This window comes from Thermobia domestica, chromosome 2, assembly GCF_964235325.1.
Source record: "Thermobia domestica chromosome 2, izTheDome1.hap1.1, whole genome shotgun sequence".
NCBI lineage: Eukaryota > Metazoa > Arthropoda > Insecta > Zygentoma > Lepismatidae > Thermobia > Thermobia domestica.
This window is the reverse complement of record NC_137455.1, coordinates 10876819-10904380: the sequence shown is the minus strand read 5'-3', so window position 1 is coordinate 10904380 and position 27562 is coordinate 10876819. Positions and strand designations below refer to the sequence as shown.

General features: G+C 37.3%; 1 protein-coding gene across 1 annotated transcript in view; it reads right to left on the bottom strand.

Annotated features, from left to right (window-relative positions):
- The window catches only part of Galphas (G protein alpha s subunit), a 242883-nt gene that overhangs the window by 129015 nt on the left and 86306 nt on the right, over nucleotides 1–27562 (bottom strand). The window contains exon 3 of the mRNA XM_081738476.1: nucleotides 23860–23914. Within this exon, the coding sequence (XP_081594602.1) occupies nucleotides 23860–23914 (55 nt within the window). The remainder of the gene's footprint in view (nucleotides 1–23859; nucleotides 23915–27562) is intronic.

Sequence of the window (27562 nt, the reverse complement as noted above, 5' to 3'; positions counted from 1 at the left end):
CGGGTGATTTAAAAATAGTGCCCGATAATGTATAGGTCTCGGGTCCTCCTCAGGAGACGCGAATTGCACTATGTGGCAACGTCGCAGATAAAGAACCATAGAGTAGATCTCCCACTCCATCAAAAAGCTACATCGATTCTACCCAAATTGCTGTTCAAGTCGAAAAGACGTTGACACTAGCACCACCTATTAGCGTAACAATCGATTTGTAGAGCAATGCTAATGGTTCCAAGTAGGGATGGGCAAAACCGGTTTTTATATTAAAAAAACGGAAACAGTTTCTAGAAAAACTGAAATCCGAAAAACCGATATTTCGGTTTTCTCCAAAACCGGCTCGGTTTTCACTGAAACACATTTTTTTCCCATTGATTTTCTTGGGCCATAATTTATATAGATTTGATGATTTCTCACGACTTGGAAACGTAAAAAAAGATACTTTATGTCCTCAGCTTTAATTGCACAAGAATTACAACCGAAAACACAGCAGGTGTTAGGCATTTCTACTTTACTTCACAGACACAGCACGCGCTGTACTAACATGTGTTTTGTACTTCACACTAGTGTTTTTTTCAGGGAAAAAATTCCGGGGGGGGACACTTAGTATTCGGAGAGGCACATTATTTTTACCCAGTACTATTATATTTATTATATTATAGACGTATTATTTTGGTCTCCTCCGGGGGAATCTCTCAGAACTCCGGGAGACAGTGCCACCCTAAAAACATGTCTGGAAGAAACACTGTTTCGCACAACAAACGTAGTTACTGCTCTCTCTCTACTTTTTTTTATACTAATGCTATAGGAAAAACAACTTACAAAAACTTCCCTCAAGAATTCAACACAGAGCAAGACAAATCCAAAACACAATCTATTAAATCCAATGCACTATTAAAGGTTTATCAGCTGCGTACAAGGGAGAGTGGTTGCTGACTCACATTGAGTTTCTCGCGTATCCCACCCATGACGTCACCATTTACGATTCATCAAAAACAAATGCCTGTAGAAGCTGAACGAGACGGCCTATCAAGATATTAAAAAATACGGGTCTCTTATTTTTTGTTACTCTTTCTTTTGCACCAAACTTGTTTTTAACTCGAACTGCTCCTTTAAGATTTCTGGCAACTATTCTTAATTTGAAAATATATATATTGTTTCTCAAATGTGGCGGGTTTACACAGGTGGGAGGCCCGTACCGAGTAACGAGCTCCTATCTAAATAGAAACGTTACACTTCCCAAAATCGCCTTAGTTTGGGCGGCATTTTGGTCAGAGAGCGGAAACCTACACACTTGGAAACAAATTTAACACAACACTCAAAACAATGGTCCTCTTTTGTGCGTTATTGTCGTCCGCGCGGAAAACAACTCCGTTCCCAGGAAGCCACGGCACAACCCTGCAGGACGCCACGAGCCAGGTCGCGTGAGTCCATTCTGCCCGGGAGGAGGAAGGAACGAAATCGGCCAAACGTAGGCTGAACAACCTGTAGTTCATAGTTCGTTCTCTTCAGCATGAAACAAGCTTTCCATCAGCATGAAACAAGCTTTCCAGAAGTGCTATGTATTGGGACCCGTAATGTACTTGAAACAGGGAAAATTGGAAACGTGGCCCTTTCGAAAAATACTATACAAAATAGGAAAGTATGTAGCAAGTTTTGTATTGATAGACGGAACAGATATGAGGGAATAGCCTGTATACCAATACACGCTTTCCTCTCATACATATTCTCATACATACATAAATAGCCTCTGTGCCAATGTATCCAGTAGCCTTCTTTGCATCCAACACATTTTTCTGAATATCTTATTTTGCGTTTGCATATTTACTTTCCTGATAACCCTCGTAGATCCCTATAGTTTGGAATTTGACAGTTTCACAATAAAACGCACCTGTATTACTCCCATCCTTGCACATTACCTTATTTGCTTGTAAAAAGCTTGTTAATATACTGAAAATAGCCGGATACCACAAAAACCAACTGATTCTTTCTGTCCGTACAACGACGCTTAACTGATCTAAAATAGTGACAAAAATGTTGTTGAATATATTGTTTTTTTTTTTTTTCATTCTCATGGATCCGAACCACGAGCTTTCACATACATCCTTGAGATTATGCACGCTACCTTCAAATATCACGTTTTCCGACTAAAACGCAATCACATTCTCACGATGAACGCAACAAAAACTGCATTATTCAGTATGGAATAATCTTGTCTTACAGGCTATTTTCTCAGTCAAACAACAAATAATGTCAAAAAAATATCATTCCTTCTTTGGCATTAGAATATGTAATAAATTTATATTTAGCCCATGAAAACAAGCTACATAGATTTGGCGTACGAGATACGACTTGAAGGTGTCTCGTCTCAAAATGATGTGCAAATAATGTCTCGTCTGAAAAGGTGTATCTGAATTATTTCGCAAGAAGTCACGTCTCAAAATTGTGTGAAAATAAATGTCTCGTCTGAGAAAGTGTACCTGTTGCTGTCGCAAGAGCTGTTTCGTCTTGTATCTCGCGCAGTGATAATACGAAGGAGTAATCTTGGGGGATTCACCTGGAGCTACAAAATTTTCCCCACGAAAGGCATATCTGCAACGGTGCTCACGTAGATTACTAGTATTTTTGCTGAGTTACGTTTCACCTCCTGTATATTGAAAATCCCGCACTAATCTCAAGTACTGTAGTTTCATGGGCACCCTATTTTACATATATCTTTGGCTTGAGTTTTCCCAATTTGTCTTGAACCGTTCTTGTTAAGGAATTATCATTATCTTTACGGGCCTTTGACTTTACATTTCAGCAAAAAAAAAAAAAAAAAAAACTAGGCGTGTCCGGAAAGTAAGTACCCTTTTAAAAAAAAAAGATACTTAGGTTTGTTCAAGCCAAATTTATTTTTACATGAAACAGCACACCTTAAACTATTTCTCAATGTAGTTTCAACCAATATTCAAACACTTCTCAGAGCGGCCGATCAACTTGTCCAAACCTTCCTCAAAGAAACATCCGCCAGTGAAGACAACCATAAGTCTACAGCTTTTTTTTTTTTTTTTTTTTTTTGCATCGTCGCCACTTTCAAAGCGCTTACTGCCGAGCTCACGCTTCATGTGCAGGAACAAGTGGTACTCAGAGGTGCCAAATCAGGGTTGTACGCTGGGTTGTCAAACTACTTCCAATCGAACTGTCGAATTAACGTTTGGGTGGCACCAGCAGTATGGAGACGGTCATTGTCACTGAGCAACACAATTCCTGTGTTCCGCATTGATAGTTTCACCCCCTTGGTACGGTGCGTACTTGCCGGACACTGGCAGGATATTTTGTTGAAGGTTTGTACAAGTTGGTCACCCGCTCTGATAACTCTTTGAACATTGTTGGAAATTATATTGAAAAATAGTTTAAAGTGTGCTCTTTCATGTAAGAATAAATTTGGCTTGAACAAACTTGTTTTAGTATCTTTCGTTCAAAACAGGTACTACTTTTTCGGACATGTCTCGTATTTATTCGTTTGAAGTCTCCCGACTGGATACGAGTTTTTAGTTGTTTGACTACACATTTCAGTTTCAGGGTATACTGAATTTAGTTATCTACCATGAACAGAAACGCACTTTTCCTGAAAATAACTTGCAACTGCTTCTTGAATAGTATTTACGTCTTAAACAATAAAGGTAATGAAGTGACAGTAAACATCAATCTACATTGATTTGTTCTAGTATGCACCACATGCAAATGGAGGCTCAAATTTTATCACAAACATTTTTCAAATTATTGTACTGCTATATCCTTTTCTTAAAAAAAAAAAAAAAAAAAAAAAAACTATTCGCTTGATGTATCGCATGCCCTCATTCCTATTTAATGTACTGATTCTCAACTTTTTCAACCCTAGCGCTTCCTTGGCTGAATGTGATTCTCCCTCGTCATATTAATCGAATCCATCCATACACAAGTTTGAACGTAGAATTGGACGAAGCAATCTAAGAATCAGAAAAAAAAAAAGTTTTAATTTTTAAAATCAGCCTTGATGAATACATATGCACTCAAAGAGAAAGAGAGAGCGCACAAGAAAGAGTGAAAAAAGAAAGAGCGAAAGAAAAATGAAACTCAATCTTTAAGTTTTACGTCCCACGGTTATGCTGGTTAGGCTAAAGGAAACGGTGATGGTGAGAAATGAGTGAAATGGTGAAATGAAGAAAGTGGGAGGAAACGGGAGAACCCCGAGAAAACCCACGAAAGAGCGAAAGAAAGAGAGAAACAGACAAAGAAAAAAGCTGATTTTAAGTCTAGAAAATCCGAAGACACGAGATTTAGCAAGTTTCTCTATCATACACGAGATTTTCTGCACCAGGCTACATCCAGGTTTATTGCCTAGTTACGAACAATCTAATCTATACAGCCTCAAATAGGCGGAAATCACATGTGTCCTTCTTTGGCATGTCTAGGATAAATAATATCATTATTTACTTTGATAAACATTATTATCTGGCTATGTTTGGACACTACACAGTAAGGAAAAGTCCGCAACCACAACACGGGTTTTCTAGAATTGCACTTCTTCTGCCGTGGCAGGAGTAACGCCACGAAAGCCGCCTGTATCCGGGATTTGTGGATTTTCCTTTTAAATGCGCTCGATTTTTCTTTCCATGATTACAAAGTGGACAAGAAGCGTATAAATTTGGTGACATATAAACATTGACAAGGAGACATTGTTTGGCATACTCTGGGATACTACTAGGTTAACAGTGACACCATCCTAACAGTTATGTTTTTCTTAATGGCACTATGTCAGATTATTACGCATTTCAAATCTACATGTCAAACGAGTACATACAATATCACATTTCTTGTTCAGTGTTGCAAACCAAGGATGCTAAAGTATCACAAACATCCATAATTTAGTGATATCTACAACAGTAATAACGCAAGTGCGACGGACGGGTCAATGTAGAGATGCAAAAAAGCCGGCTCTTTAGAATCGATGATTTTTTTCACATAAAAAGCCGGCTTTTTTGGAAAAAAAAACGAGAATTTTGGAAATTTTGGCTTTTTTCATTTTCATGATTTTTCTATCTAAATAGCTTTCTTATAGTATTTGGTCTAGGAATTAATTCGTGCGGGTGGACAAGAGATGGCGCAACGAACGGAGCGTCCCACAGTTCCGTGTATCCACACATGTGTTGCAAACTCCTGTCATCGCGTATCGTTCGTAGTATAGGGCAGTGGATTAAAGCGTCAACAACACCAGTTTGTAGTTAAGTGAACATGGCGCAATTTGTGCCTGATAAAGTGTTTTTGCGGGGTGTCCTGCTGCATTACTTTAACATGCAGAAAAGTGCGACTGAAAGTCATCGTATTTTGGTGGAAGTGTATGGTGACCATGCTCTAGCTGAGCGAACGTGTCAGAAGTGGTTTGCACGGTTTAGACGTGGTGATTTCGGCTTGGCAGACCAAGAGCGAGCTGGACAGCCAAAAAAATTTCAAGACGAAGAATTGACAGCATTGCTCGAGCAGGATTCGTGTCAAACGCAGGAACAACTTGCAGCAGCATTAGGCGTTGATCAAACAACAGTCTCCAAACGCTTGAAAGCCATGGGAATGATTCAAATATGTCACATTGGGTTCCACATGAATTGAAAGACAGAGACGTTGAAAGACGAAAAACCATTTGCGAATTGCTGCTTCAACGACAGAGCAGAAAGGGGTTTCTGCATCGAATTATTACGGGTGATGAGAAGTGGATCCATTACGAGAACCCTAAACGAAAAAAGGCCTGGGTGAAACCAGGTGAACCAGGTCCATCACAACCAAAACGAGATATTCACTGTGCAAAGGTTATGCTGTGCATATGGTGGGATATGAAAGGTGTGGTGTACTATGAGCTGCTGCAACCGGGTGAAACTATGAATGGAGAACGTTATCGACGACAATTAATGCGTTTGAAGCAAGCTCTGGCCAGAACACGACCAGAATGGGAGAACAGACATGATAAACTTATTGTTCAACATGATAACGCTCGCCCACATGTCGCAAAACCGGTCAAAACCTATTTAGAAAATGTCGGATGGGAAGTTTTACCCCACCCGCCGTATTCACCAGACGTTGCTCCTTCGGACTACTACTTGTTCGATTGCATGAACAACGATTTGATTGGACAGCGGTTTACTTCTTCAGAAGATATCGAAACATGGGTCTCTGATTGGATCGCTTCCAAGGATGAGGACTTCTTTCGCCACGGAATCCGTACATTGCCTGACAGATGGGCGAAAGTGGTGGCTAGCGATGGACAATATTTTTCTTAAGGTATTTATGTATTTTGTGTTTGTACTACAGCTTCAATGTGTGCGTACCAACCGCACGAATTAATTCCTAGACCAAATATATTCTATAGTTAGATAAGAATTCCATGACCTAAATGCCATGTTTCGCTCTAAAATTCACCAGCAAGATGGATGGAGCACATGTTTTACGAATTAAAGCTAACGTGAAGAATGTAGTATTTGAGGACAATTTTAGAGGCTATTTAACTTTATTTTAACTTTTGAGTTATCGACATTTTTTTCTCCTCGGGATCATTTCAGTTTGTCATCCGTGTTTCATTTCTAAGAGCTTAGTACTCTAGCTTCTAGCGCAAAAGTTAAACTTACGTTTTTCTATATATCCGTCAAAGCATACGTTTTTCAATATATCCGTCAAACCGTACTTCCACATTTCTGTTATACTGTAGCTGTGCAACGATTTAGCAATAATTTTGCGGATACAACCTTGAATACTAATTTATACAAATAATCAGTAGCGGATTTAGAAAAGTAATTTGGGAGGGATTTCTCTGATTGTTTCGTTTTCTAAAATGTCTTAATTTTATTTGGGAGGAGCTTGAAGTTTATGAGTACAGGCATAACTAATATTTCGTTTCGTTTATATATTGAGCGATAATCTTCCGGATACAACCTCATTGAAGATCATTTTATACTGAGGATCAGTGGCGGATTTAGAAAAAGTATTTTGGGAGTTTTTTTTTTTCTTACTAATGTTTAGTTTTTCTAAACATTCATAATTTTTATTTGAAGGGAGCTTAAAGTTTATGAGTAAAGTCATGACTAATAGATATTTCGTTTGTTTTAGACAATAAGTAATTTTGGGAAACAAGCTTCAGTCCGAAAGACCGACTCCCCTAACCTTCGCAAAACCGTCACTGCTGGTAATTAGTAATAATAACGATTTAAAAACAATAAGAAAGAAAGTCGGCCAACTCACAGTATACGCACTATTTCTACTTCACAGATGGAATGAAGAAAAGCTTTGTCAGAATGGTCGAATGTTGAGTTGAATCCCGGACTTCCCGATAGAAGCGCAAAAGCTCCGCTCAGTCATGTTTGTTGTGCAGTTGTATTTATCTTACGTTAAATATATTTCGTAGTACTTTTTTTGGGGGGAGGGGTGGTGGGGTGATGAGAGTTCCATAATGATATGAAGGGTGTGAGCCAAGAACATGATAACTAACAAATTTTCAATTGCTGAGTTATGCAGCACCAGATAGACAGCAACGCATACCGCTTTGTTTAATCCTTCATGTATAGTCTTATGTGAAAAATTAGCTTTCCGACTTTCAAAATGGATTGTGCAGCAGAAAATCTCTAATTTCTTAAAATAGTAAAATTGTGGGTTGCCATGTTCTTGCCTCATACCTTTCATATGTTGAATCCCTCTTGTTAAAAATTCAGAAAACTTGAGGACTGAGTAAACCGTGATGGCGGTTATATAAAACTGTAGAATTTCAAGAATATACAAAACCAAAAGCTCTAGATGTACAGCTTTTAAGTGTATCATATAAATCTAAGTATTTTTCTTATGTTTTATTTTAATTTTATTTGGTTCCAAAAAGAAGGCATGGAATATTTTGAAAAATACTACATAGAATTTTGCTAGTTATTTGTGTATTTTTTAAAATATGTATTTACTTTTAGGGTTAGCTGGTTTACACCAGCTAGTTTTTTCTTTTTTCTTTTTAAATAAACAACTGGTTTAAACCAAAAAATAAAAATAAAATGAACGAAAAATGCGAATCGTGTGAACTTCATGGTGACGTTTCCCCACATCAAACCATCTTCATTAGTTTTATTTCCTTTTTACCTTTTAATCAAGGTGTCCCATGTTAAATTCTCGGTCGAACCACAACCCTTTTTTCATGCGTAAACAAAGTAGCGGTTCGGATGTCACTTTAAGCGAAAGTCTTCTTGATAACCTCGGTATTATGTAAGGATGTTAAGCCTGAACATACGAAACGAAACTAAATTGTATGTTTCTGCATGCCTGAATGCCTGTTGTTTTATAAAGAAGCCAAGGTTACTTAAATATATTGATAGAAATTGGCAAAATTTATCGATTGCCTACGTAGCTTCCAACATTAGCTTAGATTGGACTTTCAATATGTACGTACTAAATTTGTAATTTAATACCTCAGTTTTAGCGTACTGATTATGATATGTTGACCTTTAAATTTTACATGCAAAGCAATAACAGCATTTTTCCGTTATTGTTTTACATTTAGAGTAATGACGGGATTTTCCCGATGGCTAGGGCGGGAGTTTCCCAATTTAAGAAATTTACTGACCGGACTTCTTTAAGCTTATGTGACCTCTTCCAGCATAACCCCATTGTTGCACAATAACACCAAGGCGAAACAAACTTATCTCTGTCAATATGTAATATAAATACATAAAACAAAATATCTAAACCCAAAAAAGCCTGGTTTAAACCAAAAAAAGCTAGTTTTAAAACTTCCCCCAAAAAACGGGGTTTTGGCATTTTCAAAAACAACCACGGTTCTTCCCAACCCTGCTTACTTTTGTATGTAGGAGGTTAAAAAAATATTATTATATACATTGGTTAATCCTTTGGAATTCATAATGTAAATATGTTGAGAAGTAAAACTGTTTGAAATATATTTTCGAAATTCGTGGTTTATTTTCGAGGTTTTATATTATTATCGACATCAACCACTAATTAAATGACTTTTTGTGTTATAGAGAAGCGAAACAAAGTCTGGTTTATCAATTTAAAGCAGAATTTTGAAAAAAGCCCAAAATTTCGCAAGCAAAAAAGCGAAGCAGAAAAAACCGAGTTTTTTTCCAAAAAAGCCTGTTTTTTTTTTCGAGTCCTTGCATCTCTAGGTCAATGTATATCTACTGTACTTAGTGTCAAATTCTATGATAATGATACGATGCATTTCGAATAAGAAAACACAAGAGATTGAAAATCTGACTTTTTTCGAAAGCCTTTAACTCGAAAAAACTGCTTAGAAAAGTTACTCAAACATAAAATATAATTATGTAGTAAAGTTACACAAACAACTGAAGTACCTCATTCAATCACTAAGAACAGTTTTCAACAGATGTACCGTTTACAGTAATTTGATATATCAAACCGTTCTAAAGGTATGGTACACACTGGTAGAGTCTGCAACATGGTTCAAAATTATGTAATTCCGAGAACTTATAACTACAGCTGCCAAAAATTATCGTTGTGGTACAGTGCAATTAGATTCAACACGGACATTCAAAAAAAAAAAAAAACTTTTTTAAAATGATCATGATACTCTATTCAGCAACTCAGAAAAAGTCCCCAAAAAAATTACGCGTCGGGTTCGGTCACTATGCCACTATATTGGGTAATTTATTTCCAACGCCAAAAGTTTTTTATGGAAACCATAGCATAGCTGACTATAATACAGGTTTAAATACATCAGAGATATAAACTATATACGTCGTTGAAAAGATATTTAATTAGTTGCTCTTATTATGTGAAAATTGAGGAAATTTACACTTTCCCGAAAGAAAAAAAAAACCAGAGAAAATCCACAAAATTTCCTAAAACAGAAGTGAAATTTTTGGATGTTTAGAATATTGTAGGGAGAAGAAACAAAATATGTGCAAAATTATTGGCTAAAATCTTTTCAGTGAAACATTAAAAATACAGAATATTAACATCTTCTAAAAGCTATGATTTTAAAATTAAATTCGCGTAATGCGTTAAATTCCCTCTTGGCCAAATATTGTATGACTTTCACCTCTTTATCCACAAGTTTTGAGTGAAGTTATCAATGACTGGCATTTGAAAAGGCTTCAATCTCTCTTACAAAGCCCGATGTTGACTGTTTCTGAGAAGGGAAAATGGGAAAAATCTAAAATTCTGAGGATTTTTTTAAATTTTAAAATTGCTCTGTTCTTAGCATTCCAAATTAGTATAGGAATCTGACATGTATACAAAATTATTGAAACAAATCATTTTTACTAACGTATAAAAATTCGTAATGTTTTGAGCGAGGATAAGGTCTAGAAACTAATCCTTTATTATATAGAGTTTTCACACTTAGATAATTTTCATTTAAAATTAATTTACTTTTACTTGAATCTCGATCTATTCCAGACGAGGACGTTTGGCATCTTAGAATATCTCTTCTTCGATGTCACTGGCATCTTCCTTTTCGAGAGCTAGTAAATTCCCATCCACTTCTACTTCATCTTCTATGCCCATATTGGTACATCCATGTCCTACACAGTATATACACATGGCTGAATATTTTAACATACCACTCCGGCACTCATAACTTCCTTCACAGTAGTCGGTGCAAGAATAGGGATAAGATGAAACAGGTCTTCAGAAGCAGTGGACTTCGAAGTTGATATGGGACGAGATAACCATTGACTACCTTCCAAACCTAGCGTACAGGTTCCGTGTTAACACTACACCATTGCTGCACTTAATGAAAGACTCAGAGTAAATGTTATAGGCGGAAGTACAGCTAAGTTAAATTGCAAATGTATAGACTGTTCGGTAACTGCTTTCACATATACTTGGTGACGTAAGATGTTCTATATCCCGATCTCCTTTGACCCATACAGTGACAAAAAGAAAGATTCACCTGCTTTAGCTAGAGCGTCAGCTGATACTCGACGATTATTGGAAATACAGTAAAACCTGTCAACCTGGCCACCTCTCTAAGTTGTTCACCTGCTTATCTTGGTCTTGTTTGTGTTGAACCTGCATTGCCTCAAAAGACATTCGTTACTTATTACTCTGTAAGTTGGCCACCTGTCTATCTTGGAAGTTGGCCGCATTGAAGCAATGTTTATCCTATGATGATAATGATAAATTTACCTGCGTATCTTGGCCATGTAAAATACGTTTTGTTATTTTTCTTAACTCTTTCGTATTCCCATATGAGAGCCAAGTGTTCTATATTTGTTACTGGACACAGAGAAGCATAGATTCCCATGACCTGTTTTTGGAGGACAATCAGAGGATTTCACCAGAACACTACCCTGAGGGTTGGTGAAGGAAGATGTGAATAAGGAAAAGCACTACTGAAATTCAGGAAATGGTTGTACATATGTGTTTACTCTGTCTGTTTTGGTAAAACCATTAGCTATACCGGCTCCTTTCGTCAGTGGTGAGCTTTAGTAATCCCGGAAAATTCTCAAGGTTAAAGCTAACCATCTCAATTGTCATTTTTTGGCACCTGACTGCTTGTCGAAAGATAGCGGAGGTTTTGAGATATGAATTCCCTTTTCGTTCCAAGGTAAGCACTCGTAAGCTCATTAACAAAAAGTAGTTAACTACGAAATTAGAATGTGCATATGCGCCAAAAAGAATAAGACATACGTCTAGAATGAACCACTATGAGTATTGAGTAACTTTGTTGTTAATAATTGATTTGCTACTTTTCAAAAGGTATCTACGAAAAATATTTGTCACTGCCGAAAAGAAAAATCATATAAACCATATAAATTGTTCAATTTATAATTTTGCTTTTCTTGTTTTCAATCTGAATAACTCAATGTGCTACAATATCACTTTTAATAAACTGCGTATATACGTTTCGATTTTATGGTTGTTTGTTATTGTGTTTTCAACCCGAATAATTCAGTGTACTAGACTAGTTTTCAGGAAGAGAAAGGTACATATAATAAATATACTGTAGTAATTTTTCTAGTACTGGTATTGTTATGATTACCCTCTATAAATTATTTAGAAGTATCCGCTGTGCCATTGTTTATTAAAATTATACAATCCAAGTAATACTAAAAACCCTATTCTAAAAATACACCAATCACACTCATTTTCTGTAAGTTGGCCACTTTTCAATGGAACTGATGGTGGCCAACATAGGTACTTAGTTTCTCTCTCAGTTCCATATTACATTGTAACTTTTTGTAAGCAGAGATTTTGCCTTTTCGGTAAACTGACCAAACTGAAACGCATCCTGTGAAACCGTATACTATTAGAAGAAAGTCCTTCATCTCACCTATATCATCTTGAATAGCACCAATGTGGTAAATCTTGTGCGGGCGAGTCTTCGTTCCTGGCATCATCATTTTCAAAGATCTGTCAAGCAGACAAGAAAGGCCAACTAAAGAACTAAAAATCTGTCTCTTCACCAATCAAACTTACTTCAAGGTCTTTCTTGGCCTCTGTGATAGCCGTGATTACAATCATCACATCAGCATCTCCCTTGGCCTGGAGTACCTTGCGGTCTGATTTCAGAAGATGCTTACTTAAAAGATGAATTAATCTCATTTTGTTGCTGTCATTTAGGAGAAATTCAGAGTGTCCTACAGTAACAGTATTATTCTCCATAATGTGTAACAATGTATGCAGTACATTGCTCACTTTTTTTTTTTTTTTTTTTAACATGGGTGGACGCTGTTATAGAACACGATGCAAGAGATACCCAACATCCATTATATAGGATACACCCTGTTTTGAGGCACTACTTGGTGTTTTCTGGGTCGAAGCTCACGTCAAAACGGATATTATCGATGATTTTTTCCTTGTTTCATTAGACCTTCATTAAATAAGGAGGGAGGGTACGCAGATAGTTCATATTTGAAGATCTCAGACAACTGTTCTTTAGATCTAACTGTGCATACCATGTGGTGCAGAAGCTGGTTTGGGTTTATATAGAGTGATTCATTAAGCACAGTCACTGATCTTGTTAAGCTGCCCAAAGACTTCACACTTGACTTGTGTTTCAGATGAATATCACCGAATTGCTTTCCCTCACTCTTCTTCATCGCAGCAAGTCCAACTTCTAATGCCTTATCACAATATATTTAGTTCGTTCAATAATGATTGGTACTCCTCCTACACTGGTGCCAAGTAGCAGTTGGAAATATTTGTTGATGTATGCATTAAGATAGACTATAGTACTATCAAACCCCACTAAATGGTTTTGTTTCTTTCCGTAGGTAGCACATTGTAGCAGCAGTTGTTCCAACTTGCCAGAACGCTGGTGGACAGCGAAGAAACAGCATGGAAGCAGACACATATGGCCAACGGTGGACAGTGTGGTTTCTCTGGAAGGAAGGAGTGAATACTGCACAAGGTGTGTTCACAATGGGTGCCTCATGACCTCACCGTTGCACAGAAAGAAAAGCGTGTGGAGATTTGCCAGCAGTTGATGCAACAGTACAGTGAAAATCCGACCGAGTTCTTTGAGCGTCTGGTCACCGTCGACGAAACTTGGTTCCTCTACGAGACTCCAAAAAAGAAACGCCAGTCCATGGAATGGAGGCATACTGGAAGCCCTCGTCCCAAGAAGGCACGGATGGGACTATTCGTGCGGAAACAAATGGCGACCGTTTTCTGGGATCAGGAAGGGACACTGCTGGTGGAATGGCTCCCTCCCAATACGTTCATCGACAGTGAGAGATACTGTAGTTCACTGCATAGACTCCGCCGACGCATCCAACAACGCCGACAAGGAAAATGGGGCCGTGGCGTTCTTCTTCAACACGACAATGCACGACCACATGTCAGTCGCCAAACAATTGTCACAGTATTATAGGGAGCTAGCTTGTTTACCAGCGGGGGCTGAGGTAAAGGGGGAAAATTTCAGCAATTTTTCTGCCTGACTCTTGCAATACTCCCTTACCCTCCTATATGTCAGCGTTGCCAGGGTTAAAAATTTGTCACATGAATGTCATTCTGAAGAGTTAGTGTGAGTTGGTTATTTGCTGTGTGCTGTTGTGGCTGCGGTTTTGTTGCTTATTATTCATTTGACAATGGCTTCACAGCGTAAGAGAGGGCAAACTATGCAGAGCGAAGCTAGAGAAGTAATAAGGAAGGCCATAGTGCAGTGCGACGAAGAAGGAAGGGAGAAAAAACTGAAGCATTTGTTATCACAGCCTAATTTGCGTGTGTCCACGTATAAAGATATCTTCGATAGGGATTGCATAATTGCATAAACTCTTTGAATTAAGTGAGTATTAGCTGAATTTTTTGACAACGCACTGGCAACCCTGCCCAGGATCGTCGAGTGACCGTTTCTTGGCGACGGGGTGGGGAACCTGCCAATCAACTCTGAATTCCTCAGCCTCGCATTAAAGCTAGCTCCCTATATTACATGAACTAGGGTTTAGTGTACTGCCGCATCCTCCATATTCGCTGGATCTGGCTCTTAGCGACTATGCTTTATTCGACACAATGAAAGAGGGCATGAGAGGTAAAAAGTTCAACACAAATGATGAACTCCACACATTTGTCCGCCAGTGACAGAGAGATACCCCCAAAGAATGGTTTGCTACACAAATAAGGAAGCTTCCAGAACGGTGGCAAAGGTGCATAGACATTGCCGGGGAATACTTCCAAAATAAACTGTAATAGTTTGCTCAATAAATGGTTCTTGTGAAAATATATTAATTGTAGTGCCAATCATTTCTGAACGCCCCAAGTACAATTTCATCAGCTAGCAAATCAGTTGATATTGATTCAAGTTGAGGTGATCCCTCAGATAGATTATATTCCCAGAACCAGCTGATGAAACAGACATCTTTGGCGTCACGAGTTTGACGAGACTTTCGCAAGTCAACATGCTGTTCTGAGGAGACGGATAACATGAGTGAATTTTCCACAGCTTCCACTATTTTTAAAGATGCAAGCATGGAGTGAGCCCATGTAGCAATAGTTGAAGGTGAAATTCTTCGTCCCCGGGTCAGATCACAACTACTTTTCATTGTTCTTATTAAAACCAGTTCAATTGTTAGGTCACTCCAAATTCCGCACCAAAACTTTTCCTTTGATTAATCATGAAATAGCCTTGTTTTACAAATTTCTGGAATTCTTCTTTCGGTAAAACAGATTCTAGTCCTATCGGATATTATGATGTAGTGTTCTGTTCGAATCAGGTCTTTGACCCGAAGGTCCTTCCGCAAGGTGAACTAATGATGGTTTGCCATTGCCTTCCATAGAATGATGATGATTAAGTGAATGAATATGCATTGTTTAAAAATTTAACCAATATTACAACCACTACGAAAAATTCCAACCTGGGAATTGGATTGGCTTTGTGATTAAAGACGAATTTAAAAAATGATTGTGGACGTTAATTTCTTGAAATTATTTCTACATCCAAAGAGTATATATATTAAAATTTCCCTCAAATTATCGGAAATTTCCCGTTTTTCTTTTCTCTAAAGACGGCAAAATCCAGATTCGTAGAGGATATTGAAGCCTCTGCAAATACCTACTCTCTGATAACTTCACTTAAAACTTGTGGATGCACAAGTGAACGTCTTACAACATGGGCCGAGAGGGAATTTAATGCAATACGCGAATCTAATTTTAAAAATCCCAGCTTTAGAAGATATTAATATTATGTACTTTTACTGTTTTACTGAAAAGTATGTAGCCAATAAATTTGCACATATTTTATGTTTCTTCTTTCTACAATATTCTAATAATCATCCAAAAATTCAATTTTTCACTTCTGTTCTAAGAAATTTTGTGAAATTTCCCTTTTTCCCTTTCGGGACAGTATAAATTTTCTCAAATTTCGCATAATAAGAACAACCAATTAAATATGTTTTCAACAATGTATAGTTTATGACTCTGAAGTATTTACAACCTGTATTATAGTCAGTTAAAATAAATGCTATGGTTTCCACAAAAACTTTTGGCGTTGGAAATAAATTACCCAATATGGCGGTCATAGTGACCTAACCCGACGCGGGATTTTCTCTGCGTTGCTGAATAGAGTATTATGATCATTTCAGAAGTTTTTTTTTTTTTTTTTGAATGTCTAGGTTTTGCTCTTTTTTGGTCTAATTGCACTGAACTATTGGGGTGTTATAGAAGCAAAAGGAAAAAAAATGATAGTTTTAAAAACTACACAAATACACCATTTTAAGACATAACAATTTTTAACATTTTTTCATATCTCCAGAACAGTTTGAGATATCAAGTTGCTACGTAACCGGATATGATACTTGTAAGCATTTTTTTTTTCGAAATCAACTTCTTTGAAGCAAGTCAAATTTTTAATCCTTTGTAATTTTATTTCTAGTCAGGCCCGTAGCCAGCCCAAAATTTTAGGGGGGGCCCGACCCAATCATATTGTGCTTCATCACCATATTATAGTTCATTTGCAAGCCTACAGTGAAATTTTATGGGGGCCAGACAAAATTTTAGGAGGGGACGGCCCCCTCTTGTCCCCCGTGGATACGGGCCTGTTTCTAGTTATTCGAAATACGTCATATGATGACCTAACATTCGACACTAAGGTACTTTAGATATGCATTATCCCGTCTCTTACTTGCATTATTAGCCACTTGTCCCTCCTCTTTAGAGGGTAGTACAGAAAAACACACATCGACGGCAGCGCTAGAAGGGCCACACTTGAAATAGAATAGATCTAGAGCAGCGTTTCCCAACCGGTGTGCCGTGAATGGGCCGCTGGTGTGCCGCGAGGAATCGAAACAAAATTATTAATTTTATATCACTAAAATTCCAAAACGTAGGGGAAAATGTATATTTGTATTTTACATTACTATGAACCTCTACTATGAAAAATCTACAATTTTAAGTTTCATACTGGGTTACTGTTCTGTACATTTCTAATGTTGAAAAATATATTTATCATCATTGTTAGGACCATTATTGCTTCTTTATTGTTGCAGAATATTTCGTAACTTGAAAATTTAAAATATCATTCAATCCTTTCGACAAATTCCCTACATTTCTGTTTTAAAAGTAAACGAGATTTGTTTGTTTGTTCGTTATTTAGTGATCTTCCTTCTTAGTAAAAGGTTGGATACAGTTTTTAAAAAGAAAGCGTATTTTTAGAAACCATAGTTAAATATTTCATTGCAATTGTTTTCTATTTTTAAATTAGAATGAAAAATAAGCATAATGATTTACCAAGGGAGGAAAAACAGTGAAAGAGCTTTCTTCTCTGTGAGGAAGATCAATAATCACAGAAAAAAATACCTCTGTGTTTTATATTTACAAATAATAATATCTATAAGTGTACCGCGAGAATCCAAGTAACACCCGTAGTGTGCCGCAAGTTGAAAAAGGTTGGGAAACGCTGATCTAGAGGATACATACAATGAAGCGTCTTACCCTTCCGGGGGCACAGTTGGTGTATGTGGGGTCCCTGGTTCGATGCCCGGCCAAGTAAGTGTGATGAACAACATCGTATGTATGTGTGTGTGGATTTTCTCGAGGTACTCCTTTTCCTCCCACTTTCTCATTCCGCCAATTCTTCCATAATCATTCACTTACTTTAATCATATGGTAGTCTCCCTTAGCCTAACGAATATAATTGTGGAACGTTCATTTTAATTTTTATCGACAAGTCTCCTACCATGAGACACTAGGGAGTAACCAGAAAAATTTAAATAGCCAGGAATGTCGTGTGATATATATTAAAAAGATCATGGGAAAACAAGCAACTTTTTAAAGGAAAACCTTTCGAACGGGACCATCTTGTAACTGTACCAAAATACAAAAGCAGATTGTCCTTTGTTTTCATAAATGGTGTCCCATGCGAACAACTTTTTCCCTACAAAAGTTGTTTCCATAATGTTATCGACGATGTATCAGACGGCATTCAGTTTAGAGGCCGTTTAGACGTTATGATAAATCATCAAGGGTAGAGATAAATTTCAGAAATCATCACATCTAAATTAGTTTATCTCATGATATCTCTCCTGCATATGATACGATGCGATAAGTTCGACATGTTCAACTTATCGCATGCAAGCCAGGTATAGCCCCCCGTAGAGAAACAAAGGAATGAATAGGTCACCGCTTCCAACCCTTCTTCGCTGCCAGCTTCTTGGAAGGAAAGCGGAAAAAACAGGTTTTGCTAAGAATTTGCTTATACCTGTCGTCCTGTGATCTGGTCTGTTGACAAAAAGGAAAGAAATATCTTTTCTCCATTTTCTGTTCATGAAATGCGAATAGTTTTCCAAACTACGAAAACTACAACAAATTAGCCGTTCGATTTGGTTTGCTTTGATTTATGAAATTTAACCTCGGCTAAAGCAAAGGTAGATCCATAGTTTAAAATGAGATAAAACCGACTAGCACCGAGAATTGAAACCTAGACCGCATACATCAGAAGCGGCACGTCCTTGATTGAAACTTTTGTCCATATCTTCGAAACAAGTCATTATAAACCTAAAATTAAATACAGTATTTGCAATAATTCTTCCACATAAATTTATTGGGGACCAGAGATGGATACATCAACCATGGTCTACTAGTCTACAAGTAATTATGAGAGGTAGCCCACGTCGGTCTGTCTTACTGTTTGTATCAATCAAGCATACCAATCTCGATGGACTGATTGCTAGTTTCTGATAACAAATGAACGTTTCTGAGAAAATCAAAATGAATTAATTATTTTTTTAAATATTTAAATAATCTTAATTTTATGAATCGTATTTCCTTTTTTTTTTTTTTTTTTTTAAACTGTCCATTACGTCCTCATTATTAGTCTATATTTTAATCAGTAGATCGCTAGTGATTTCAGAAATGAAAAGTAGCGCTCAAACTTAAGAAAGGTTAGCCACCCTTGTTGTAAAGCTATTCAATATTGTTTTATTTTTCAGTTCTTACTCTGGTTTGTCAATCAAGCGTTTTCGTGCTTACCTCCTGTTATTGCTGAACGGGACGTAAAACCTAAAATCAACTCAACTCAACTCAATTCCGAATTCAGAAATCGTATATAGATACTTCATAACTAGAATTTCGAATTTTGAATATATATATATATATATATATATATATATATATATATATATATGCTTCATACTTATTTCACTTCTATATAAATTGTATTTTAATTTACAATGTCATATTAAATATTTTAACCAAAGGCGAGCTCTTTAACCAATAGTAACCATTAGGCTAGAAAGGTTTATCTTCTTCCAAGAACACATAAGATTATTATAATATAAACTATGGGTGTTCTAAAAATGGTGCCTACGGACCACAGAGCACTCTTCTGCAGGTCACAATAAAGCGAAAATGTTGTATGATGAAATGCCCACCGGGGCCTCCTTCAGGCTCTATGGGGAATCAAAATTTTACTATGTGGCAACGTCGCAGAGTAACTTGAAGCCATTAGCATTACTCTACGAATACAACAAAGCGTTAAATCGATTGCTTCACTAATAAGAGATGCCAGTATCAATCAATATCGACTTTAGTTGCAGCTCAAAAATAAATTGAATGCTATTCAATTGTAGTCCTTAATTAGCTATGGTCAAGAAGATGGATTTAAGTTGTTTTGTGTGTGGTCAGCTCATTGGTTTCCATCATCTTTAATTCTGGAACTAAATATAACTAATTTTATTTTTCGTTTAGAAATAAAATAGTCACCTTTAGCTCGTAACGAAAGAGAGAGCATAGTGCAAAATGTCACTATGGCATTACATTTCGTTATATAAAGAAATGAAAAAAAAAATTCATTTATAGTTGAAAATGTCGGAGGTAATTTGACAAATATTATGAACAGTTCTATAATATGTAGAATTAAGTAATGGTTTATAATAAAATAAACTGCAATGAAATGCAGGGTATATGAAGTTAGCAAAAATATTTGCCTCTATGAGCTGAAATACAAGTTTATTGAATAGATGGGGAAATTTCACCTTGAAATATACACCATGAATTTGATATTCGATAGAATTTGAAATATGTTAAGATCATGGGATCATTTATCATAGGATCATGTTTTATATCTCATTTTGTTCAGAATAGAACATCCTTTCCAACTGTACTACTCCTTTGTCCGTATTATACACCAGAAACTGGAAAATCGAGGAAAACTGGGAGATTTTTCGATTTTTCGAAATTTTTGCATCCCTCTAGTTCGAGCCTGGGTTCACGTAGGGATATGAATTTTTTATGAAAATACGTAGTTATGTACACAATACGTGTGCTAAATTTAAATCCTGCAAAATTTACATTATATATATAATTTACTGCATCGTTACTATTTGGCCTAGAGTCATGGTTCAAACGCCATTTTCTTCAGTATAACAAACCCTTTCCAACGATACCACTCACATGTCCGTATCATACACTTGGGCCGGAAAATTCGGGAAAACCCGGTTTTTTAAAAGGATCCCCCCGAAACACTTCACCACTTTGGCCAGTGGCGGCTCTAGCCCGGGGGACCTAGATCTAGGATTCTCTGAGGGGGTGCACCAATAACTACCAGTACATTTGAATTAAATTTGAGTTTTTTTTAAATGCTTTATCTGTGATGTGAATGAGAAATTCCTTTGGAAATGCTAAGTGTCTGATTTCGATGAATTCTTTTCCTTCAGCCTTCAGAAAATTGACTTAAACTATTTATTTTGCAAAGCTCTCTGCTAGCTTCTTACTTTAGGTAGTGTACATTTACAACGAAATGAAATGAATTTTTTTAGTTTTCAGCCCCACGGTTATAACGGTAAGGCTAAAGGGGACGGTGAGAATGAGAAATGAATGAAATGGTGGAATGAAGAAAGTGGAAGGAAACCCACGTACACGGTGTTTGTCCACCACAAAGTTCACTTGGCGGGAGCAGGGTTTGAACCAGGAACCCATGCACCAGAGGTGAACGCTCTACCATGAGCCACCGCGGCCGATATATTTACAACAACGCGGGGGTGCACGTGCACTTTTGCACCTCCCTAAATCATGCCCTGCCTAGGACCCCAGTTTTTTGAGTCAAAAAATAATTTATTATTTATATATTTTTGAAAGTTTATAGTAAAGTCATGATATACCTATCATAGTCTGGGGTCTGGCTGCTCCCCGATTTTTTACCTTCTACATCCGACACTGACTCTGGCCCGGCCCTGGGTTCACGTAGGGATCTGAAAATTTCTTGAAAATACGTATTACGTACACAATGCGTGTGCTAAATTTCAATCTTGTATCTTGAAAGCAAAGGGATGAAATTTTTTTTGAAAGTCTGAATTTAGGCCACACACGCACGTATAACTAACCGGTTAGCGTACGCGCCTTTGGCGTGGGAGACCCGGGTTCGATTTCCAGTGGGAGCTCATGTGGTTTGGATTCCACGTTAATCAGTAGGTCCACGTCTCACATAGCATCACTGCTGAACAGGACATTAAACTCAAAATCAACTCAATCATATTATAAAAATTTACTGCGTCGTTACTATTTGGTTCAAACACTATTTTCTTCAATATAACAAGCCCTTTCCAACGGTATGACTCACATGTGCGTATCGTACACCTAAAGCGGAAAAATTGGTAAAAATCAGAATTTTTTCTGGAAAAATCGCCCCCTCGGAATAGTTGCGACCCTCAGCCTCGGGCCCGAGTACACATGGATCTAAAGAATTGAGAAACAGGCCTACTCAAAGGTGCACACAATCCGTGTGCAAAGTTTCAATCTGGTATGTTAGAAACTAAAGGCTTGAAAAAGTTTTGAAATTTCCTCAAGGATAAGTCACTTCCCTCTGTCCCCACTTGGCGCCACCAAGATGACCATCTGATTCCAAAATGCATCCTTTTTTTGACCAATAAAAAAGCCGGCCTAAATACCTGTTATAGAACCTAAATAAGCGGTCAAAGACAACACTTACGCCATGGTATCTAAAGATACCATGAATCCTAAAAGATTTAACGAGAAGTTGCGTAGTTACGGATTAGTATACAAGGTATATATATAATTTATACTTGTTGTATGTTTAAATACTTGGGACAAGAATGTATATTTTATCTTTTAATTTAGATATATTCTGTGGACACAAATACAAAAAATGAATTAAAAACCCCAGCAATAAAATGACACTCGTCTTTCAGCTTACTACTAACGATTCTTAAGTGTCTAAATAGGCAACACCGTTCTATATTTCTTTTCTTTTTTAAACATAAACACAATTATATCATTGCTACGGACATGATAATTGCAAAAGCTGCATAATAGTTCTTTTCCATTTCAAGCTCTTTATTTTACTACGGCGGGAACACAAATTACCAAGAAACAGGAATTGTCCTTTCACAAGTGGCAGGTAGAAACGCACACACACACACCACAAGCAAACATCGTGGCCCTGTATTTTTCTGAAATAGTTCACATAACCTCCGAAAGATGTCAGACTCTATTGACCTCTGTGAGGAATATCTCCGAGCGATATCGCCGTGTGTGAATAGAAAATATCTCTCTTGCATATGATAAAAAAATCTCCACCCTTGATGATTTATCATAACGTCTAAAAAGGGCCTTAGAATTTTCAGGTGATCCCCAGGCTCTCATGAAAAAGCTCTATTCAATGTAAAAGGAGGTTGTCACGTTAGAGGAACTTGTAGCTGTCATAAAAAAAAAAAAAAAAAAAAAAAAAATCTTGAAACCCTACCATATTTCACCGTGTACACAGTCATGAAAGGGTCATAAACATTTTTTTTTTTTTTTTTTCATCTTGCAAGCAGTTGAACGATGCACAACTTTCTGGGACGCCTTGCTTGCTACCTGCTATCGCCCTCCCGCTGACATAAAAGAAAAACCAGTTTCGCCGCTTCCGAAACAACGGATTCTTTTACACAGGGAAGGGAAGTGCGCCAAAATACACGTTTTTAATGAGGAGGTTAACTGTTTGTCCACTAGAGTGCAGTGCTACATGTGTGTAGAAACCTTTCTTGCTTTCAAGAAGTTGTAACATGTAAAGAGTAAATAGAAAGATCGGGTTGCGTTTTTTTTTTTTTTTTTTTTTTTTATGACAGCTACAAGATTCATTTAACGCCACAATGTGGCTTAATCTACGTTGTTTTATCTCCAGTCATGTGGACGTTTCATACCTGGTACACATGCAATGTATTGAAAAATAATGAACCCATGTCTGGAAGACGATTCCTTAATCAAATGAATAAACAAAATTTATTTAACGGTCAAGTTGTGAATAATACGTTCATTTGCCTGCATCACATTTGATTCTTACTGGAAGTGCTACCCTGCCTATAAACAGTGGTGCTTACAAAAAAATGTCCCTCAGGGGACTTTCAATAAATACATGGGGTGTAATAATACTGCTGAAATATCTAGTAACCCACACTGAGCACGACCGAAGATACGTGCTGGGGGAAGGAGATTTCGTACCTCCTGTGGAATCCCCATCCCTTCTGAAGTCATCACTGGCTATAAAATCTAAACCAATGAAAGAACTTAATGCACATAATATAAAATGTGCAACAAGTGTCTGCCAGCATTCTCACACTTCCTCAAATGTTCTATCCTGTTTGTTCCAATTTTCTTCAAGTACTACAAGACCCGGAACAGTCGTTGAAACTGTTCTCTTTCAATGACCGAAAATCTCAGATTTTCAAAACGTAACTTCGAATTTCAAAAGTCTACATATGAAAATCAGGTCAGGTGACCGTAATGGCCCTTTTCTGACAATCAAGCGTCTGGGAAACACGTCACCTAATGAGTGTTATTATTATTACTTTATTGGATCATTTGTCTTATTATGAACCATGCAGTGTTGTATAACGATACTTGTAAGTGTACACTTAATAACCACATTGTAGAAAAAAAGTTAACGATTGATATAAGAAACATGCTTACCAATATTGCATCCCGTATATTCTTTTTAATGTCTTCTATTTTTTGCTTCTTCTCCCTGGAAAGAAAAAATAAATCTTATTAAATGCAAATTACGAGATAAAATATGATGATAATGTTAAATATTAAAATGTTCTTAGAATCAAATTAAGTTTCCTGTAGTTACAATCCATCAAAGACAATAGAAGAGCTGGTTATTGTCAACTAATGTACCGTATAGTCAGCACAGCTTTTCCCATCGTTATTCTGCCTTCCAGAAATCGAAGTTCGCTAACTTTTTTTTTTTATTTCAAAATTTAATTTTTAGTTTAATGTCTCAGAGTTGTACCTTTTAGACTAATGAAGAATTAGGATTGGTGGAAGTGAAAGATATTGGAATGGTGGAATGAGAATGTGAGACGAAACAACTCCGACAAAATCCCTGAATAAGGTGTTGTCCACCACAAACTCGCATGATCTAAGAACAAATCAAAAACTCCTTGTACCATAGATGACATCTCTAGCGCTCATCCAGCTTTCTCTATACGCCTTAACTCCCCAAATGCCATACGATATTAGATCAACTATATTCCACCGGGAATCAAACCCAGAACCATACGCCAAACATTTGGCTATACGAGTGAACACATCATCAGATATACAGAAACATAAGTAATTCAAACATTGTAAAAAAGAAAGTGAAATGACATCTTTAAGCTTTACGTCACACAGTTAAGCTGGATAGCCTGAAGGAGATGGCGAGGAGAAATGAATGAAATGGTGGGATGAAGAAAGTGGGAGAATCCCAAGAAAACCCACGCTCACGGTGTTTTTCCACCACAACGTTCACTTGGCGCGAGCCGCGGTTGAACCAAGGACCCCATGCACCAGAGGTGAACGCTCTACCTCTGAGCCACCGCGGATCTGTACATAAAGAAATAATTTATCAGACACTCCAGCGGAAGTGATTCATTCAACATCATACGAACAGCAATAGATCCAAGATGAGTCAATCACGACTGCGAAGATATTGTGAGGAAAACATTCCTGTATGTAACATTCAACATTCTTGTAGACTTATCATTTGAGTTGGCTCTCAGCCTGAAAAAGGATACGGTCTCATTAATAAAAGCCAAAATTTTTACGACAGGAGTTATCTTTGCCAGGAAGTAGGGGCACAAAGGACCTTTTCTCTCTCGCACGAACAGCCTACTCAACACCCAACGTTGGCCCGATGGCTACTTGCTACTTACTCCTCGCCGCCTGTCGACTGCCAGCGCCAAGCATGTCTTAGCCAGGGGATTCATCAGTACTGCCAACCGCTACTACTTGCAATGTAAGCACACCGAACAAAAAGTTAGTCAGCTCGCAGAACATAAATAAACAGGAAAAAATCAAAAAGTAGGATCAACGAAACTGTTCTTCACTTTCTCCTTGCCAGTGACGCATTGTCGAATCTTTCCTAAGCATTTTAATACTAATTTCATCATCCTACCTTGTGTCACTATGAGATTGCGAGAGTAGAAGTGAAGTTGTGTTTCGTACTTCTTGCGATTTTCTGGTATTGTGAAAACGAAGACTTTGGAAGAGCAGTGTGCGTCTGTATCAAATTTTGTTTTAAACGGGAAATATAATTACAGAAATTTTGAGTGTTCAAAAAAGTGTAAGGGAAAAAATGTACGAGCCCAACCCGACGTTATGCATGGTTTCGACATTTCAAAGCAGGTAGAACATTCATCGTAAGCGAAGCAAAGCCTGGACACTTACCTTTTTCATGTGCCTTGACGCTCATCTCAGAACATGCGCGATGTTGTACGCAAAAATCTTCGTCTGACCGTTTGCGAAGTAGCTGAAAAAGTAGAAATCGGAAAATCTGCCTATCATGTGGCTGGAATCCACACTGCTGAATAACAGCTTCTGTAGACAAACAGTACAGTGGCTCTGTGCAAAGGAGCATTGTCGTGCATCTTTCGCCGATATAGCTGGAAATCAACCTTTCGGACCTTACTAAACAAACATCTTGGCATTCGAAGGCGGCGCTCGAAGTTCCCTTTAAATGCTGCTAGCAAATGAGAGGCCAGCGGCATTGCCATGTTTATTTTGTACACATCCACGTCTATCGTCTGCCACCTGATCGCGCTGTAGTTTTTTTGCTTAGCCATAGCCACGCCCCTTAGCATTCGGCAACATCGCGTCAGAGCTTGCGTTTTATTCGTTTAGCTGAAATGCCAAGATGTTTATCACAGGCTTTAAAACTGAAGAAAGATAAATGACAACGCCCTTCTACTTTAGTTTTATCCTATGGGAGGATGATGCAATCATTTCACAGAGGTACATCATCCCACGATTACTGCACCACCTTTAGGCTTATAATAGAATGAACGTCCCTCGTACACACATTTTTTTTAATTCTACAAGACAGTGATTGAACGGGTCATTTCGGTCACGATTTCTGTCCGGGTCGTCCGAATCGTGATGTCGCTTTTCAGATTGAGACCCAGATCGATCCAGGAGCAACCAAAATATTTGTTCAGCTGTGCAGTATTAATGCATGATTTTATAGTGGATATCTTCTACTCCAATTCGAACGTTCATTTATTTGATTCCGGATCTGACATTTCTTAATCAAAATACCATATCTTGAATAATTCAAATTTAATTTCATGTTTATTCGTCTTCCCATGCTAGAAAATTATAATACAATGGTTTCTGTACACAGACTGTAAAAATATTCAATGAAACTCCGTTCCGGCTCAGCGGTATGTTTTATATTCTACACAAGTTCTATAGATTCGCTTGATTACACTTTGACGGTCCCTCGTAAGAGAAACATGTAGGTTATAATTTTCTGTAATTCAGACGCATTTACATTGTTAAATCTTGTAGTTATCTTTCAGTGCAATAGTTTCACACACACACACACACACACACACACAAAAGCTAGAAATAAAATTATAGATTTAGTGAGAAGATACAGAGAGCGAAAGGAGGGAATCTTCTTTGATAGAATTACTTTAGTGGCCTCACATATTCTCCATGACGATGCTTCGTTGTTCCCGAATCACATCGAGTCTGCAAGAATCACCAGGTCATGGGTCTGACTGGCTCTGGGCAGTGACCCGTTCCACCAGTGCTAGAGGAATCTAAGAGTGATTTTTTTTAAGACGTAGTGGTTTCAGTACACGAAATCTGCAACAGCAGAATCAATGTTTTATTGTTAGTTAATAATATTACATATATATATATATATATATATATATATATATATATATATATATATATATATATATATATATATATATATATATATATATATATATTTGATGATAAATATTTAAGAAAAAAGAAATCTTGAGCCTCAAAGAGTTAATATCAATGGCTGACATAACTAAAAATTTATTGTACTACATTTGTTCGCTAGTTGTATAACTGTCTTTTCATTACCTAAGCCACATTAACTACAGCTCAACAGAAATCAGAGACGACTTTTCGCTGGTGTAGTGGCTTTGGTTCACGCGGTCCCGGGTATCGATTTCCTTAAGAACAGAAAATGAACCTTGAAAAGGTTCCGATTACACCTTACTCTTAAGTTCATGTCTCATAACCTCAATGCTAAAAGGGGCGCTAATTCCACCCAAGAAGTGGAATTAGAGCCACAAAGGCATTCCCCCATCGGAAATCAGTTTGTTTGCTTGTTGAAGTTCAGCATCACTTTTCAACCCTGAGG